At 52.5% G+C, this 19,969-nt stretch overlaps 1 protein-coding gene across 1 annotated transcript in view; it reads right to left on the bottom strand.

Annotated features, from left to right (window-relative positions):
* The window catches only part of LOC146822100 (adhesion G protein-coupled receptor F3-like), a 166,197-nt gene that overhangs the window by 40,626 nt on the left and 105,602 nt on the right, over positions 1-19,969 (bottom strand). Inside the window, exons 6-7 of the mRNA XM_085609965.1 lie at positions 18,521-18,717; positions 15,342-15,527 (exon numbers count right to left, since the gene is read on the bottom strand). Coding sequence (XP_085466091.1) covers positions 15,342-15,527; positions 18,521-18,717 — 383 coding nt within the window. The remainder of the gene's footprint in view (positions 1-15,341; positions 15,528-18,520; positions 18,718-19,969) is intronic.

Raw genomic sequence — 19,969 nt, 5'->3', positions numbered from 1 at the left:
CACAGAGGAAGGAATACACCTTGGGACAATTGCAACATGCAGCAACTGCTTACATGAATGGAGAAAGGTAGCTAACACCATGTGATGGCACACAGATCCCAGGGTCCCCCCTATGAGCAGCACACTACTACATTTCCCACACACCCAACACATGACCAACACCCACAACCATGTAGCAGCCCCACCAACAGCAATGCCAGCAATGCAGGAGTGTTCCAAGGGCAAAAAATAAATAGCTTTATTCAGCATGAGCAAAAAACTAGTATGACGTAAGTCCAATATTAACAAAGGCCATAGGGCAGTCCAGGAGTCCCAGCTGGATGGGGGACACAGTGGGATGCGTGTCCCCTAGCTTGCCTGCACAGTTACAATCCGTTGTCTTCCACAGGGGTGAGGGCATCATGTAGGGGGGAAGAAACAGGCACCGCAGGGACAGGAGGGTGAAGGGTAGGCGTCGTGGGTGCAGGGATGGAGGACTCCACCACAGGGGGTGGGGCAGGGCCAAAGGCGGAGGCCAGGATCTCGCTGCACACCTTAGCAAGGTCCTCCAGGGACTCCCCTGCACCCGAAGGAACCACAGGCCCCAAGGAGGGGGGGGGGGGGGTCAGAGGGATGGGTCGCAGCGCCACTGGGGGAGGGTGTGGACAGGGGGGGGGACTCAAGCACCCTGACCGGGGACCTCCTTGACCGCTTGCGGGGTGGTGTCACTGTGGGGCTCAGGGACAGTGCGGCAATGAAGGAGTCTTTGGGGGAGATGTGGCCAGGAGAGCTGAGGGGTGGGGATTTGGAGGGAGTGGATTGGGTGGGATGCGGACTCCCACTCTGGCTGCGTGTCACACGTTTGCCCCCGACCCAGTGGGTGTGCCTACTGCACCATGTGTGTGCGTGTCAGGAGGTGTGTGGCGGACCTTCCCTGCTGGTGTGGTGCCTGTGTCTGTTGTGGTGGGTGCATGCTTACGTCTGGGTGTATGTGGGACAGGCATGGGAGTGGGAATTGTGGAAGGAGCAGGGGTAGGGGGTGGGACGTAGCGCTGCAGGAGACCCACTGCTGCAGTCAGTGTGGAGTCTATGGACCTCAGCAAGTTGCGTTGGTCAGCCTGCGATGAATGAATGCCCTCCAAGTATGCCTCCATGTTGTTGAGGACCTGGCTGTGGCCATGGAGGACATTAAGGATCGCAGTCTGACCAATCTGCAACTGCCGCTGGATGTCCACAGACTCAGCATTGGCGGCAGCAGTGGAGACAGGGGCAGGGGGTGCGGTGCCTGGCAGGAAGGAGACATGTGGTGACCGGGCACGTTGGGAAGGGACACGAGCACGTGGGAGGCGGCTGATGCCAATGGAGGGGGCGGTGCCAGATGTAGGGCTGCTGTCAGATGGTGGTGCAGCCACCGCCCACTCGGAGAGATCATCCTCGGACCCGTCAGCTTCATACTCTGTTGTGCCAGTCGACAGGTCCCCGGGTTCACTCTCCTCTGCCTCAGTCCCACTCGAAGTGCCAGCCCCGATGTCACCGCTGGCACTGGTACTCGGTCCCTCCGCGCCGTCTGTGTCCATGTCTCCCTCCGTGTCCGCCGACGATGCTGTGGGCAGGGTGAAGAGACAGAAATTAATCATACACCTGTATACATATGTCACATGAGTCAAATCTACGTAGGTTACAGTGCATAGCCTGAAACAAAGGATGAGTTACAACTACAAAACAAGGTACATACGTAGGCCCTGCAAGACACAGTTGTGTGACCCACCATGCCATGGAAAAACTATGGAGAGCATGACACAATAGCAAATGAGATGACATGGTATTCTGACTGAGGAGCAAGGCCCTGGGGACAATACAGCACTGCATCTGCACCACACAGCGTGGCAGGAAATTGGGATGAGCAGGGACCAAATCCAGGAACTAGAGGCACATGCAGCATAGGTAATACTGAGAACATGCCCACCCTGACTGGCACGCTGCACCTTGAGTGTATGTCCAGACAAACATCACACACTGGCCAGTCCGAGCAAGGAGATGACAGGTCTTGACATGTAGGCCATGGCCGCCCCACCCACCCCCTACATGAGACAAATCTGTGGAGACACAGGAAGCACTTACATCTCTTAGTCTGGGTGAAATACACATGGGATGCAACAATTCAAGATTGCACACCAAATACCCAAGGTGCGCCTGTCCAAATAATCATGTACAAATGGGCATCATCAGATGATTGCAACAAGACACACAGGCAATGGCCACCGTGAGTATGTACTTTGAAAATCAGGTCAGGCTGGACAGTGGACACTTGTAATACATCTCACGTCAAGAAACATGGTGCCAGGGGACAATGGCACAGAGCACAACCTATGCTGTAGACACAGAGATTGTCGACATTCTCGGATTACACACATGATACCTAGGAAAATATGCCCCTGGGGACAGTAGTGGCCACACAACTCCATGCTCCTGAATGGGAATGACTGCAACACACGCTAACATCCCTGCACTATGCGTAACGCACACTCATGCACATCATGTCACAGGCCACCACATGGGACATGCCTGCTGGAAGGCCTGGCACTCGAGAGATTAACTCCCATGTCTGGACTCAGCATTAGTGCCAACTGACATGGAACCCACAAGTCCAGAACTGGACAGGGCACAGGCAAGGTCACAAAACCTGTTACACACCACCCCCACACATGATGCTGCAGGCATTGTACACTTGGAGAAGGTGTCAGGCTACATAACCTTGTGATGGAGTGACTACACACAGACCAGGGAACACATTGCAAGGAGGGGAAGGGAGGCAGGAGAGCACTGCAATACTGTGGGGAACAGGATCTGCACAGCACCATAAACCCTGGAAGTGTATCCATGGAACAGTGCACTTACAAATGCTGGTGAAACACAACAAACACACACATGTACCTACCCCCTTCCGGCTGCTGCATGTCCTGTAGACGCCTGTCCAAGTCAGGAAAGACCACCGCCAGCACACGTTTCTGGATGTGGGAGAGACGGCGGCGCCCGCGGTTCTTGTGGCTCTCAGGTGAGTCCCCCAGCAGGACCCGTGCGATCCTCCGCGTCCAGCACCGGATATCCTGCCAGCGTTTCCTCACCTGGGACAGGTGCCGCCTCCGACCATCCGCACTCCTCACGGCGCTGACGGCGTCCAGCCATATCTGCTCCTTGGCAGAGGCGTCTACCTGTGAGGATGAACAAGTGACACTACATCAATACACCTTGCACATGTCACAGGGACACAGATTAGAACACATTTGCTGTTTACAACAAGGCATAGTGTGCATCCAACGCATTGCACCTTTGTCATAGGGACATGATCATCTGGGGGAAGGTCAAAAGCAGTACGTGCCATTAAAAGGACACAGGTGGAATGAGGGCAACTACACAATCAATGAGCCAGGCTCACACTGTGCATCACATCCACCCCTCCTGTCTCAGGGCACCCACCCCTCCTGTCTCAGGGCACTGCTGGGAGGACTCTGCACCCACCCCTCCTGTCTCAGGGCACTGCTGGGAGTGATAGGCACCCACCCCTCCTGTCTCAGGGCACTGCTGGGAGGACTCTGCACCCACCCCTCCTGTCTCAGGGCACTGCTGGGAGGACTCTGCACCCACCCCTCCTGTCTCAGGGCACTGCTGGGAGGACTCTGCACCCACCCCTCCTGTCTCAGGGCACTGCTGGGAGTGATAGGCACCCACCCCTCCTGTCTCAGGGCACTGCTGGGAGGACTCTGCACACACCCCTCCTGTCTCAGGGCACTGCTGGGAGGACTCTGCACACACCCCTCCTGTCTCAGGGCACTGCTGGGAGGACTCTGCACCCACCCCTCCTGTCTCAGGGCACTGCTGGGAGGACTCTGCACCCACCCCTCCTGTCTCAGGGCACTGCTGGGAGTGATAGGCACCCACCCCTCCTGTCTCAGGGCACTGCTGGGAGGACTCTGCACACACCCCTCCTGTCTCAGGGCACTGCTGGGAGTGATAGGCCCCCACCCCTCCTGTCTCAGGGCACTGCTGGGAGGACTCTGCACCCACCCCTCCTGTCTCAGGGCACTGTTGGGAGGACTCTGCACCCACCCCTCCTGTCTCATGGCACTGCTGGAAGGACTCTGCACCCACCCCTCCTGTCTCAGGGCACTGCTGGGAGTGATAGGCACCCACCCCTCCTGTCTCAGGGCACTGCTGGGAGGACTCTGCACCCACCCCTCCTGTCTCAGGGCACTGCTGGGAGACATCAGGCATTCCCCCCCCCTGGGACCCCCACTACAGTACATAGCATGTGTGTCACACCTGGACACAATGGCAGAAGTCACGGTCACAAAAAAGGGACACAGTCTGTGCCAGTGGACACTGCACTCACCTGATAACCTGGTCGCCCATACAGCATGGGGTACCGTGGGAGGATCACTTCCACCAAAGCCATGTTCTCCTCCAGGGTGAATGGCTGTGACCTCTCCACAGCCCTTGACATGGTTCCAGGGAATCAGTAGCAGCAGCTGGGTCGTGGAATACAGAGATGTGCAGGCAAGTGCTCCCTCATGGGACCTGGCTGCCTTATATCTGCCTTGCTGGCCCATCTCATGCACAGGAGTACAGAGTGATTGGTCACTCACATTTGCATCCTATGTTTCCTCCAATCCCTTCAAACCTAGCAGTCTGTGGGTTCTCTATCGGTTTTTTTCTCCTGCATGATGTCAGCCCCACAAACACATTGCAACAAAGTAGATTCATTCCAACTGACTTCTGCTGTGCACCTTCCAGAACAAATTCAAAATTTGAACTTGGTCTCCATGACAACCAGCATGCATGTAGGCCTTAATACTTGTCCCTCATGTGTCCCCTATGTAATTTGGAGCTTCACACACAGGTACGGTGCGTTCCGGGGCCCTAGGGCACCCCAAATGCATTGCAACGGCCTGTACACGCGTGCCTACGTTCACTATCACTATGGGTGTCCTCGCGTATGCGTACTCGTAGTGGTACGGGCCGTACACACGCCTGTACGCTCCCTATCACTATGGGTGTCCTCGCGTATGCGTACTCATAGTGGTACGGGCCGTACACACGCCTGTACGCTCCCTATCACTATGGGTGTCCTCGCGTATGCGGACTCGTAGTGGTACGGGCCGTACACACGCCTGTACGCTCACTATCACTACGTGTACGCATACGCGAGGATACCCATAGTGATAGGGAGCGTACAGGCGTGTGTACGGCCCGTACCACTACGAGTACGCATACGCGAGGACACCCATAGTGATAGGGAGCGTACAGGCGTGTGTACGGCTCGTACCACTACGAGTACGCATATGCGAGGACACCCATAGTGATAGGGAGCGTACAGGCGTGCGTACGGCCCTACCACTATGGGTGTTCTTGCGTATGCGTACTCGTAGTGGTACGGACCGTACACATGCCTGTACGCTCGCCATCACGATGGGTACACATACGGCAGCACTCCCATAGTGATATGGGAACGTACACAGGCCCTCTTAGCAGCAGTACGGCGGTTTTCACACATCACAGTGGTGACAGGCGGCACACAGGTAGGAATAGGGCGGACATACTTGTCCATGGATGGACATACTTGTCCATGAATGGACATCAAGGCATCGTCTGTGCATTACTACATGTGTGGGGCACAGGTGTGACAGGCTGTGATGTGTAACATTACTCCTGAGTCGAGAAGGCACCAGATGTATGATGAGATGTGTTCAGATGTACTGTGTGACGGTGCAATGTGTGCCAGGCATGCCCTTGACTCCTTTGACATGTGTGCATGTCGTACTGCACACTTGGGATGAGCGTCACTGGTATGGCACGGACACCAACACACGGAAGTGTCCCCTGATGCCCGGTACAGGGGTTACCACACCTGACTTGTCACTACCCACGGTGCACAATGTGACTATGTCATGTATGTGTGGGGGCTTCCCATCAGGTTGATGTTGGAGCACCCTCAAAAGCTGCAGCTGTTGCAGCAACCAACATGTGTCTGTGTGTAGATTGACATTGCACACTGTTCCGCACACCATGCCACATGTGGTATCGGATGTGAGGTGCACATGTATGCATTGAACACGGAGTAGCGTGACAAGGACATGTCTGCATCCTCACAATGAATGTGTGGTGAGTCATGACATGTGCACCTTCATGGCAAGGTGTGTGGGCTGTCCTAGTGTAATGTCATGTGACCTGTGGCTCTAGTGTTCCGCTACCAGTCTCTGCAATCGGCATCCTACTTCTGCTGATGTGTGGGCGTATGTCACTCCTGTCTTGCGTCTGGCTGTTCACTTGCACTGGGACACAGCTATTCCCATGGCATGGCATGGGGAGGTTCTCAATCTCCGTGTGTAGCTGGGTCTTGGTAGGAGTGTCACCTGGCAGCCATACGTGTCCAGGGCATGTAGCACATACCTGACTCCCTATGTAGCATATGTGTATTGACAGATTAACATGTGCTCAGTACATATGAATTGTTGTCGTAGTGCACTCACTCTTCCTTGTCACTTCCAAATTACTGCAGAGCGCCGCCTCTTGCCCGACCAATTCCGGACTTGGCTGCCATGCGGGAGAATGACAGTATCCGGTGCTACCGCTTCCCCCAACCGTTGATTCTGGAGTTGACGGCGAGACTGGCACCACACCTGCAACCGCAGCACAGGTATCCTACGGCACTGACACCCCAGCTGAAGGTAATGGCTGCCCTACATTTTCTTGCCACGGGTACCTTTCAATATACCATAGCTCATGTTGGTGGCATGTCCCAGAGCATGTTCTGCCGTGTGCTGCATGATTTCTTAGAGGCCATGTTGATTCACCTGGATGACTTCATCAAGTTCCCAACCCCTGAACAGTTGACTGCGGTCAAGCGTGGATTCTATGCCCTGGGAGGGATGCCCCATGTCATTGGGTCCATAGATGGGACACATGTAGCCTTGGTACCACCACACGCACGGGAGGTAGCGTACCGCAATCGGAAGCACTACCACTCCATCAATGCCCTTGTGGTGTGTCTGTCCAACATGGTGATTTCACATGTCTGTGCTCGTTTTCCAGGATCAGCACACGATGCCCACATCATGAGGCGTAGCGGGATGCCTGAAATGATGATGCAGCTGCGCAACAAAAGAGCATGTGTTGTTGGTGGGTACAGTCTGTCTGTCCTGTATTATGCATAGCCTACCAGCACGACCGCTTCACCACTTCTAACGATATCCATGTGCTTCCCATGTAGGGGACGCTGGCTATCCCAACATGCCATGGCTGCTCACACCTCTCCGCAACCCCATCACGCCGGCCCAGCTCCGCTACAACACCGCCCATGGCCGGACAAGGCGAGTGATAGAGAGGACGTTTGGCCTGCTGAAGAGCCGATTTCGGTGCCTCCACAAGACCGGCGGCGCACTCCCATATGCCCCTGCGAAGGTCTGCAAGATCTTCATGGTCTGCTGCATGCTGCACAACATGGCAGTTGAGAAAGCTATGCCACTCATCCTGGATCAAGATGACGAGGACCATCCACCCGTGGAGGACGAAGGGCTTGGCAATGGGGCTAGTGATGTGGAGGATGTGGAGCCGCAAGAGGACATCCGGACTCGGCTCATACGCAACTTCTTTGCTTAGTGGTGAGTACCAGTGTCTGAGTGTGCACGCATTGGTCCCCGTGTGGCATGTGTTGTGATGTGTGTCTCCACCTGCATGTATGGCACGTGAGTCAGAGGTGTGTGTGGGTGTGTCACTGGAGTGATGGTGGCAGTGATGGTTGTATTTCCCCAGTCATAATTGTGACCTAGCATGTTGTCATCCATACATGTGTCGAGTAAATGCACATGCAAGTGGCTGTGCTTTTTGTGGCTGACTTCTTGTGTGTCTCTCTTCCCCAGGTACTTGCGCATGCCGTCTGCTGGTTGCATTGTTGTGGCACTGCTATTCCTCATGGACACGTCATCGTGGGCTGACTCAGCGTTACAGGCACGGACACGTTTGGAAGTCTCCATAGGGTAAGGGATGCATCAGGGGTGTATTGGGTGTGGCAGTTGTTCACGATGTATGCACACTGCCCCTGTCGATGTTTGGTTCCTCTGCAGACATGTAGCATCACCATGGTACACATAACATGCAGCTGGGTACACCTGAATAGATGGTCAGACTTGTTGACAGTCATCAGTGATGGGATAGTGGATTGTGATGATGGCATCAATGTGTGTAACACTGCCCTCGGACACATACGGTTTGCATTGGCTTGACATGGTGTGGGACTTCTACATCAGCGGATCAATGGTGTATGGCAGTCTCTCCGTGAGCAGCTGTGGGTGTTTAGCTGTTGGCCGACAATTGTGTGCCAGTTCCATGGCTATCACGCATTTGTGCTGCAGAAGGGGGGTGCCAGTGTTGGACCCACATGTCACTCCACATGATGTGTTCATGTGTACTTCAAGTTGCCTCTGCAATCACGAAAACATGACTAATAAAGGTGTCCCTATGCCTCCAAGGTGCCTCTTCTCAGTCAATGCTGGTGTGTTGCCACGGTGCATCCAGCATGTCTGGCATGGTTTTCCTGGATAGTGGCTATGTGTCGATGTGTCGAGTAGCAAGATGCAAGCTGTGTGTGTGGGCTGAGACTGTGTATTGGGCATGATGTCCATGACTGTGTGGGTATTGTGACATGTGCCATCCCCATGCAACCAACGTTGGCCAGGCCCCCATTCTCTGCATCCACCGGACTCAAGCTTGCAGGACATGGTTCTGCCACCTGTCTACACATACCTGGGTGCCCCCCAGGACACTCCACATGATCCCTGACCTCTGCGCATGACTGTTGCTGTACTCAATGTGTCTGTCAGCACGGTTGTGCGGCCACCCCCTCAGCTGGTTGGGCCCATCACGGGTGTGTATGGTGCTCCATGTCTGTCTTGCCTAATACACTGTGACCCGTGTGTCCTGTGCCAGACTCAGGCCCCAGGGTGTGGATGGTTGAAGTCAAAAGAGAACTCAGGCATGTTTAGACTTTACAACACACATGTAAGGTAATAATGCAACCAGCAGGCATCTTCTCTTCATGGTGTGATATTTTATTTTGGGGGGGATAAAGTGAGGGGCTTTCCGGGAGTTTATTTATTTATTTATTTATTTATGAGATTTTTTGTGCGCAAACTAATACCCTAAGGTGTCTAGGCGCAGCGAGATACTCCAGGTAACAGCACAGATCAGACCGCATTCTCATTGATTAAAAAGCCAGGTCTTTAATAATTTGCGAAAGTTAATAAGAGTGGATGCAGTTTTAATGTGCAAAGGAAGTAAATTCCAGAGCACAGGCGTTGCTACCAGAAATCTCCTGTCACCCCAGGTGACCGTTCTTGTGCGGGGGACAGTCAAAAGATGGCTAGCTGATGATCTTAGATTTTTTTTAGGGTGGAATCCAAAGTTCAGTAGGGGAGTTGGTGTCCTTGCCATTGGAAATCCTCATTGTCCATGCCACAGTCTTTGTCAACATTGGTCAGACAGTGACCAGCAGGGCCATGTGGCAGAGAATGTCTCTTGATGCTGTGATGCTGTTGCTCCAGTGGGCCAGGTGCCAGGCCAGGTGTCCTGGGAGATGGTGATGTAGCGCTGACCCTCACGGTCCTTTCCGTGGACGACCCGGCCTCCTGCGGGGACCCTCAGAAGCAGGCCGTGACGATGTTTGGGATGCTCCGTCGGATGTCTCCTCCTCCTCCTGATCCCTCCCTGTGGGTGGTGATGTTCTACGCCGTCTGGCACAGGGAGGGTTGCCCATGTTGTCGGCCATCCGACGGAGTGTATCGTAAATCCCCTGGAACACCGTCACTTGCTCAGCCTGTCTGTCCTCCATCCTCCGTTGGTGTTGCAGTAGACAGGCATGTTGCTGGGCCTGCTGGGTCTTTATCTCATCGAGGCTCCCCTTGATCTCATTGAGGGTGGACACAACCTGGGCCATGCCCGTGGTGTCCTGCCGGTATGTGTCCAGGATGTTACGGACATGGGAATATACCGGTTACCCAGCCAACTGGTCAGGCTCGCGCCTCCGCCGTCCTCCACTCCCACCACCCCTGCCCACTTGCACCTGGCCTGCCCTTGTGGGTACATCGGGTCTCCGGGACCCCTGAGGGGTGGCATTGGCGTTGTCGCCTGCCTCCTCCTGGGTGCCCGGGGCACCGTGTCCCTCCTGGCCAGCTTGGCTGCATTGTGGTGGTGGGGCAGGGATCCTGGGTGTCTCCTGGGATGTGGCAGGAGTGGGGGTGGTGGTTGGCACAGTTGTACCTGACGCAGGTGCTGCAGGTGGTTGGACACCAGAGGGGCCAGGTCGGTCGGGGTCGTCCACAGAGTGGTGAGAGTCGTCGCTGCCGGTGGGATCGGGCTCCCGCAGATCCGGGTCCTGTGAGTCTTCCCCCCCAGTGTTGGCCTGTGTGTGAGAGAGACAATGTTAATTTTGGTCCATGCAACATCCATGTTTCATCAGTTTCAAAGTTGGAACATTTCCTCTTGGAATTAGGATCTGTCTTGCATTCCACTCACAGTGCACTTGTGCATGAGTGTGTCCCTTGGGCACCACTTTGGCCCCTTTAACTATGTGTGGCACAGTCTTACTTGCTGCGTCAAGTGTGACTGCAGTCAGCAGTGGAGTGGGCAGGTGTGGCGAGCCATGCATTGGCGCCTTCCGTGTAGCACTGTACATGTGCACATGGAGTGGATCCACACACTTATATAATGCAGGTAGCTGTCGTTGTGCTCGTGAACAGGTTGTGACATGGCCCTGTGTTTTGCCATGGTGAAGAGGGGGGGTTCTGGCACTGGCCACCCTTGGCTACATGCACGCAGTCTACCTGCTGACGAGCAGACATTCCCACACACCACACGGCTGATTTGCTCTCCCTGTGTCTCCCTCCCTCTCTGTCCCCCTCTCCCTCCCTCTGTGTGTCAGCATCCTCCCTCTGTCCATGTCCCTGTGTCTCCCTCCCTCTCTGTCCCCCTCTCCCTCCCTCTCTGTCCCCCTCTCCCTCCCTCTCTGTCCCCCTCTCCCTCCCTCTGTGTGTCAGCCTCCTCCCTCTGTCCGTCTTCCTGTGTCTCCCTCCCTCTCTGTCCCCCTCTCCCTCCCTCTGTGTGTCAGCCTCCTCCCTCTGTCCGTCTCCCTGTGTCTCCCTCCCTCTCTGTCCCCCTCTCCCTCCCTCTGTGTGTCAGCCTCCTCCCTCTGTCCGTCTTCCTGTGTCTCCCTCCCTCTCTGTCCCCCTCTCCCTCCCTCTGTGTGTCAGCCTCCTCCCTCTGTCCGTCTCCCTGTGTCTCCCTCCCTCTCTGTCCCCCTCTCCCTCCCTCCGTGTGTCAGCCTCCTCCCTCTGTCCGTGTCCCTGTGTCTCCCTCCCTCTCTGTCCCCCTCTCCCTCCCTCTCTGTCCCCCTCTCCCTCCCTCTGTGTGTCACCCTCTGTCACCTCAGCCCAGCTTCCTAGACACACACTTTTTCCAGTCCTTTGAATGGCCCTTGGCTTGTTGATGTGAGTTTGTTTCTGATCTCCAGGCACCCATTGGGTGTAGTGTCTGTGTGTGCGCTGCTGCTGTGGTTGTGTGTGCTGCCACTCTTTCACAGTGTTGGCTGTTCATTAGCTGCTGTCATGTGCAAAACAGTGCCTTCACCCCCATGTGTTGATGCAAGGCGTCCGCCATTTGCTGGTGAGTCTTTCCTGTGTGGGGGCACACTGTTTGTCTGGCTGTGACCTGGGCCATATGGGCAGAGGGCATTGTTGTCTGCTTCTGAGTTGCACTATGTGATTTTTGGGGCCCACCCTCCCGCCATCCGGGTTACCGTGTCATGTGTTGGTGTCTTCTGTGGCCTGTGACTTGACATTGTCCAGCTGGGTGCATGGGGCATGGTGGCGCCAGTGGCATGTGCGTGTTCATGGAGTGTGGTTGAGTCATGCGATAGGTTGGGGTGGTTGCGTGCCTGTTTGTGAGTTTGGTTGTGGATGAGGTCCCCCCCATGTGAGGTGCGTTGTTCGTGTACTCACCCGGGTCTCGGAGTCCTCCTAATCCTTCGACTGCCTCCACCGGCTGTATGGCCATCACCCTCTCCTCCCAGGGCTGGTAGTGTACGGGTCTGCGGGAGGGCCCTCCTCCAGTGGCGTTGGCCTGGTTGTGTTCCTCCAGCATCTTGGCTCGGACCCTCCTCCGCAGATCGTACCACCTGGCTTGGCATTCCTGCCTGGTCCTTCTGGTGTCCGCAACAGCATTCACAGCATCGATGATGGTCTGCCACATGGCTGTTTTTGCTGCCATGCTGGTCTGTCTGACCAATGTTCCAAAGAGCTGTGGCTCGACTCTGAGGATTTCATCAACAAGGACCTCCAACTCTCGGTTACTGAACTTTGGATTCTTGTTAGTGGGCATGGTGAGGGGTGTGGGTGTGGATGGTGGGGGGGTGTGGTTGTGCAGGTGTGTGTGTGTGTGAATGTGATGAGGGGGTGTTTGTGAAGGTGGTTGTGTGAAGGTGTGCAAGTGTAAGGTGTGGTGAAGCTTGTAGAATGGTTCTGTGGTGTCTGGCAGCAGTGAGTCTGTTGCAAAGGCTCATGGTTTGTGTGTGTGGGCCCTTTTTATTGGTCCATTGGTGGGTGTGGCTGTGTTTGAAGTTTGGGTGGGTGTGTTATAAGGAGTGGTGGTGTTTTGGGCCTCTGTTTGTTTTTGGCAGTTGCAGGTCAGTGAATGTGTTTTTTTAGTGTTTGTTGGCCATGTTTAGTGGCTTTGTGCCATTCGAATAGTGTATTCTTGTGTTGTTTTGTTTTGTCCTGGTTGTGTACGTGCGTTTTGTGCGTGTGTACGGTGTGTACATGGGCCATTTGGTTGTACGGTGCTGTCCTTGTGTGTGGCTTGGCACGACTCGTACATGCGGTTGTGATGTTGGGGCCTGGGGTGCGCTCCGTACTTAGGAGCTTGTGTTGGGGGTGCGACTGGAACGTACTGGGGTGTACATTGACGGTGGTACGACACGTACAGGGGTGGGGGTAGGACTGGAACGTACTGGGGTGTACATAGACGGTGGTGCGACACGTACAGGGGTGGGGGTACGACTGGAACGTACTGGGGTGTACATTGATGGTGGTACGACACGTCCAGGGGTGGGGATACGACTGGAACGTACTGGGGTGTACATAGACGGTGGTACGACACGTACAGGGGTGGGGGTATGACTGGAACGTACTGGGGTGTACATTGATGGTTGTACGACACGTACAGGGGTGGGGGTACGACTCGAACGTACTGGGGTGTACATACATGGGGGTCGGACACGTACAGGGGTGGGGGTAGGACTCGAACGTACTGGGGTGTACATTGACGGTGGTACGACACGTCCAGGGGTGGGGGTAGGACTGGAACGTACTGGGGTGTACATAGACGGTGGTACGACACGTTCAGGGGTGGGGGTACGACTCGAACGTACTGGGGTGTACATACATGGGGGTCGGACACGTACAGGGGTGGGGGTACGACTCGAATGTACTGGGGTGTACATACATGGGGGTCGGACACGTACAGGGGTGGGGGTAGGACTGGAACGTACTGGGGTGTACATGGACGGTGGTACGACACGTACAGGGGTGGGGGTACGACTGGAACATACTGGGGTGTACATAGACGGTGGTACGACACGTACAGGGGTGGGGGTACGACTGGAACGTACTGGGGTGTACATTGACGGTGGTACGACACGTACAGGGGTGGGGGTACGACTCGAACGTACTGGGGTGTACATACATGGGGGTCGGACACGTACAGGGGTGGGGGTAGGACTCGAACGTACTGGGGTGTACATTGACGGTGGTACGACACGTACAGGGGTGGGGGTACGACTGGAACGTACTGGGGTGTGCATAGACGGTGGTACGACACGTACAGGGGTGGGGGTACGACTGGAACGTACTGGGGTGTACATTGACGGTGGTACGACACGTCCAGGGGTGGGGGTAGGACTGGAACGTACTGGGGTGTACATTGACGGTGGTACGACACGTACAGGGGTGGGGGTACGACTCGAACGTACTGGGGTGTACATACATGGGGGTCGGACACGTACAGGGGTGGGGGTACGACTCGAATGTTCTGGGGTGTACATACATGGGGTCGGACACGTACAGGGGTGGGGGTAGGACTCGAACGTACTGGGGTGTACATTGACGGTGGTACGGCATGTACAGGGGTGGGGGTACGACTCGAACGTACTGGGGTGTACATACATGGGGGTCGGACACGTACAGGGGTGGGGGTAGGACTCGAACATACTGGGGTGTACATACATGGGGGTCGGACACGTACAGGGGTGGGGGTAGGACTCGAACGTACTGGGGTGTCCATAGACGGTGGTACGACACGTACAGGGGTGGGGGTACGACTCGGACGTACAGGGGTGTACATACACGGGTGGGGGTGTACATACACGGGGGGTACGTCTCGGACGTACGGGGGCTGGGGGGTGTGTTGGGCGCGTATGCGGGCACATGTCTCCATGGTTGCTATGGGAGTTCGGTGCGGACGGTGTTTTTTCCATACGGTTGTAACATCGGACGCACGGGATGGATCGTGATTCCTCGGTCGGACTTCACCTTTCACATTTGTACGGTAAATCGTCCGAGGACGTGTCGGACACATTTTCCGACCCGAGGACGTGTGGGAAATCATTCCCGATGCGGTTCGTATGGACTTTTTACCATGCGAATCGTGATTACCATTTCGTACGGCACTTGTACGATTCGTACGGTAAAAAGACCGGATACGAGTCGCACGGGGAGTTTTTTTACCGGATCGTAATTGGCACCAATGTCTCAGAAGCAAATGTCTGAGGTGGGACAGTTAATGCCTCTTCTTTGGAGAATAGCCTGCTATGCTTTTTTATCGCAATGGGTAGACAACAAATTGAGGCATTGGGCAAGAGCAATGCTGATGTTTCTTCATGTTAACAAACTCAAACAGGGACTACTGCCAAACGTCTCTGAACATCTCAGAGCCAAAGAGAAGACGGTGTTCTCAGTACCCGAGGCCTTGTACTTTTGCTTAGAGAACAGCCCCCCCCATTGTCCCCGTGCAAATGAGGGAAAGCTTTTGCCCCGGCACAAACACCACATTAACACCACAACTGCAGAACCAAATAGGCCTTTGTTAGATTTGTAGAGAGACTCTGAGGATTACTGAGCGAAGACTACACTCATCATGTATTTATGGTATCTTGATTTCATTTAGGGTTGTTTTTCAGACCCCATATGTCCAGGACCAGTGGACAGGATCCCAACAGTTTGGTTCATTTAATGGGTGCTCTGGCTGTTCCTGGTACTTACATCGATAACGCTGCTGTTGATCCACACACTGGAGTCGGTCGCTCTGTGGCTGATGGTTTCCAAGGACACCATGGCGGTGTTGAGATCTTGGGGTGAAGTTAGATGTCCTGGCATGGTCTGGATTCTCAGCCTCTTAATTAATGATGGAATTTCCTGAGAAGGGTTTCCTAGCCCACACCGGAGCCACTAGCAACCAAAGAAGGAAGAGAGCAAGAGACAGAGAGGAAATAACACCTTTACAGTGATTTTTTTATTTTGGAATCTTCACAATTTAAAAGGCCTTCAGATAAGGGTTACCTAAAAGTGTGTACATTCAGGTCCCATGAGAAAGATCAGGATTTTACACATGAGCACAACTTTAGAAGATGTGGTACCAAAATATAAACTTTAAAATATCACCCATCAACACATCATGACACACACAGTACTTGCTGAGGTACAACATTGGGCTGGTGGGATGCTTATGAAAGGAAAACAATATTAGGAGGGCCCCATACATTCCTCAATAACTTCCTGTCAGAATGGCTGGCCAGTAAACAAATAATTGAGTCGGCACAGTCAGGGTTATATCCACTACATAGTGTAGAGATGGCCCAGTTAGCCATGGTGGATGACCTGCAAATGCTTATGGACAAGGTTGTATGTTCATCCTTGGTGTTACTAGATGCTGCTTGACACAATATCTCACTGTATCATTCTAACCAGGCTGTAAGAAATTGACCTTGAAGGACAGGCATTGGTTTAGTGCAGATCCTACTTTACCGATTGGTCCCAGGATATTTTCTTACATCCATCTTTGTCTGAGTTTAAGATCTTGAGCCAAGGAGTTCCTCAGGGTTCGGTACTTAGCCCCACGTTTTTTTATATCTACATCCGCCCACTGGTGAGACTTATAACATCTTTTTGCCTCCGGTGCATGAGCTATGAAGATGACGCTCAGCTTATGATCATGCTGGGTGGGTTAGGAGCTAACTCTATGGAACTATTTCATGTCTGTATGGCAGCAGTGTCTGACTCGCTGAAGACCAACTCGTTCACGTTTAACCCAGGCAAGACAGAGGTACTGTAGATGAAACATTCAAGTATTCCAGACCTGTCACCACTGGAGTTTTGGCCTAGGAGTTGATCAACCATGCAAACTCCAGCTAAAATTGTCAAAAAGCTAGGGATCTACATGGAACCAGAACTTACCCTGGCAAAACTAAAACTGCTTAGGAAGAGTCTACCCTCCCTTCCCAAATCTCCTCACCGAGGCGCGATCCAGCCCACTATATTAAGTCTCTTGGACTGCTGTAACTTTCTATCCCTGGGGCTAGATGAAGGCCTCCGTAGGAAGCTTCAAAGAATAAAAAATGTCCCGGCAACATTGGCCTTGGGGCTACCTCCCTTCTTTTCCACCATTGAGGCTTTAAATACTATGTATTGGTTCCCATTTTTTGTGGTTTTTTTTTTAATGCATCTGCTTTGTGTTCAAAGTACTTCATCATAGTGGTCCAGAGTATTTGATTGAGAAAATTCACAAGTATGTACCATGATGCTATGTACGCTCCTCTGGAACTCAACTGCTGGTTGTGCCTAGATTCAAAAGGGCTCGCTCAGGTGACAAAGCCCTTTCAGTGACAGCGCCAAACCTCTGGAATGAGCTGCCATGCCCATACGACTTGCCCCTTCCCTATTTAAGTTCAGAAAGGCATTGAAGACCTGGCTTTTCAACAGTTTTGCACAACTGAATTCCAGTAGGCTAGTGGCATTGTCTGTTTGCTTCATATGAATGTCTCCTTCCTGTGGTTTACAGAGCAACCTGAACTAAAATCAAAACAGTTTTGATTGAAGAAGAAAAAGGTGGTTTTTATTTCACTCCGTTTTTTTTGCTTGGCTTAAAGCGACTGACACACAGCGCCTTGGTTTGTACACATGTGCATCATCTCCCGCCTTCAGGCTGCATATTGTGATCTGAGAGTGGTTGGGGCTAAATTATGCCGGTGTGGGCTATGCACACTCTAGTACAGGGATGTAAGGCGTCATCAAGCACAAACGTTAATACCGCCACCATTCTGGTCAGTGGGTCGGATACACCTTCTATGACACTGGTGTACAAGTCCACATAGACAGGCTGGGGGCCATATGCTGGATGTTTATATACAGAATGTAGCTGTCACAGCAGAGCAAAATGTTAGTAAGCACAGCCAAAGACAGCCCGAAAAAGAAACGTGATGTTCACACACACACACTCTCTCTCTCTCTCTCTCTAGGTCTCTCTCGCTCTCTTTATCTCTCTCTCTTTCTCTTACATATGCGAGTGTACTACAACATTGGTCGCAAAAAGCGATCTCAAATGACGTACCAAGTTTTTGCGACCACTGTTTTATTTTGCAACCTCATCTATGTACTACTAGGTCGTTTCTCATCTTACAAAATAAAATGCCTAATTAATATTTAATTTGTGAACCCCTGTAGTTGGCTGTAATAACATAAATAGTGGACTTGCAGAAACAGAAGACCACCATCCTTGTGATTGTATTTCAAGCAAAAACACTTTTATTTTTCTTCAAAGCATCCCAAGTTCTTTAAAGGAATCTGGGCTGCTTTTAATAACAAAAGTTAAAATCAAAAGGCTTTGTAAAACGTTAACGAGAGGATGCAGTGGTACCCTCGACCACTACCTACTCCCCCTGAAGCTGCCACCCCAGTTCCCAAAGGATTAGGAGTCCAAAGGAGCCCCTTTCCCCATTGGGAGTTGGTTACCAACTCAACTTGGGAGTCAGTAATTGAGCAATGTTTTGCGATTCGAATTATGGTCGCAAATCATTGATACATAGGATACTGACCAGCAATTTGGAAGGAATGTCCCAGCACACCACTTCCTAGTTGTGATTCAGCAATTATTTCTAAACCCATTTTGCAATTTGGAAAACGTTTCTGACTTGCGGCATGGGGTTAACGGGTCTGATGGTTGCAATCCCGGTATTTTGCTGAATCGGAGGGTACTGATTGCACCTTAGTTCTGTGCCAAAAACCTGTCTTTATTGTTGCCATCAAAGATCTGAAGAGGTCTCTGGTAAAAAGCTTGTGCTTTATAAAAACCACTAAATTAATAAATATAATCTCGCCTGGAGTGCTGACAGTCCTTGCACTTTTCTTGCCACCTACAGACGCGTCTTTGTCACAGCAGCTCATACCTCTGCTAGTTGAAGCGATCCTAGCAGGGCTTTGTCGGTGCAGTTGTTTCTCACATCGCCCCAGATTCCATCCGGGGAGCAACTTCTGTACAGGTTCCCCATCTTATCATCAGGACATGGCATCATCGCCTCATCACCCGCTCTTGTGGCATTCCACACACCGTGGTGGTCCTCGCCGGGACAGAACCGCTCGCCTGCTGTGAACATAGAAACATCGCCAAAAGCAGTAAATGCGCTTGTGTCATCATTGCCTGACGTACGCTACCGTCATCCTCCAGCTGGACATATGCTTTTCTAACCATGACTTCATCTGCCTATCTCTAACCAGCTCCCAAGATCCAACTTGTGTTTGTGCTGCTGGTTGCCTTCATCCTCCCTTGGGATTAGCTCAGGTATCTGACTCAGAATAGAAGATGCCCACCTTGTCTTCTTCAACTTACGTGGTGCGGACTCACTCCACTGTCTTAAGCTGTAGCCGGCAGCGTTTGAGAGCCCAGATAATGAGACGCCTCTCTTACACACAGCACAGTTCTAAGAAGACATTGTTGCAACATACTTCAAGGACCTACTATCTATATTTGTTCAACCAAGGCCGATAGCATTACAGAGTCATTAGGGCCCGTTCAACATTCGCCCTGCTCAGCAAATGCTGAAAGATCTTCCCAGAAGCTTGACTATGGACAACGAGAGACCCTTCAAAAGCCTAAACACAATCCCAGACTTGATAAACTCATCTCATGGAGCATATTTGTAAAGCCTCATCAGCACCAGAGGTATTCTGAACCTGAACAGTTGCAGATCACCCCACCGTGGAAAAAAAGGGGCAGACTTGATTCTCAGAAGACACCTTGAACGATCTCTTGTGTTGAGCATATTGGGCCAGATGTAGGTAAATTCAATTTTGCGAGTCTTCATAGCGATTTTTACCGAATCGCAATTAAGGACTCGCAAAATGGAATGTATGTAGGAATCGCAAAAATATTTGCGATTCCTTAATATTCCTTAATTGCGATTCACAAATTGAGAATCGCAATCAAAGAACACCTTCCCATTCATTCCTATGGGTCAAGAGGCCCATAGAAATGAATGGGATTTGCGCACACAATTTGCGATTAACCAAGAGCACTCGCAAATTGCGTGCACAATTTCAAGGGTGCAAGGGTTCCAAAAGGACACCCTGTTGCACCCCTGAAATGTGCATGTGTGCACATGTGGCGCACATACATGCCCTAAGGGTATGTATGTGTGCCACATTGCACTTTGAAAAAAGTCAAAAAGTGCTTTTTTAAAGGAAATCGCAAAATACCACCAACTTGAAGTTGGTGGTAATTTGCAATTCCTTAAGGCAAAATCGCAATTTGCGATGCCTACTAGCATAGCATTTAGGGATTCGCAAATTGCGATTCTCTAAATAGTTGCGCAAAATCAGGAATCGCAATTTTTGCGATT

Source organism: Triturus cristatus, chromosome 6, assembly GCF_964204655.1.
Source record: "Triturus cristatus chromosome 6, aTriCri1.1, whole genome shotgun sequence".
NCBI classification, from domain to species: domain Eukaryota; kingdom Metazoa; phylum Chordata; class Amphibia; order Caudata; family Salamandridae; genus Triturus; species Triturus cristatus.
This window is presented reverse-complemented; position numbering and strand designations above follow the sequence as displayed.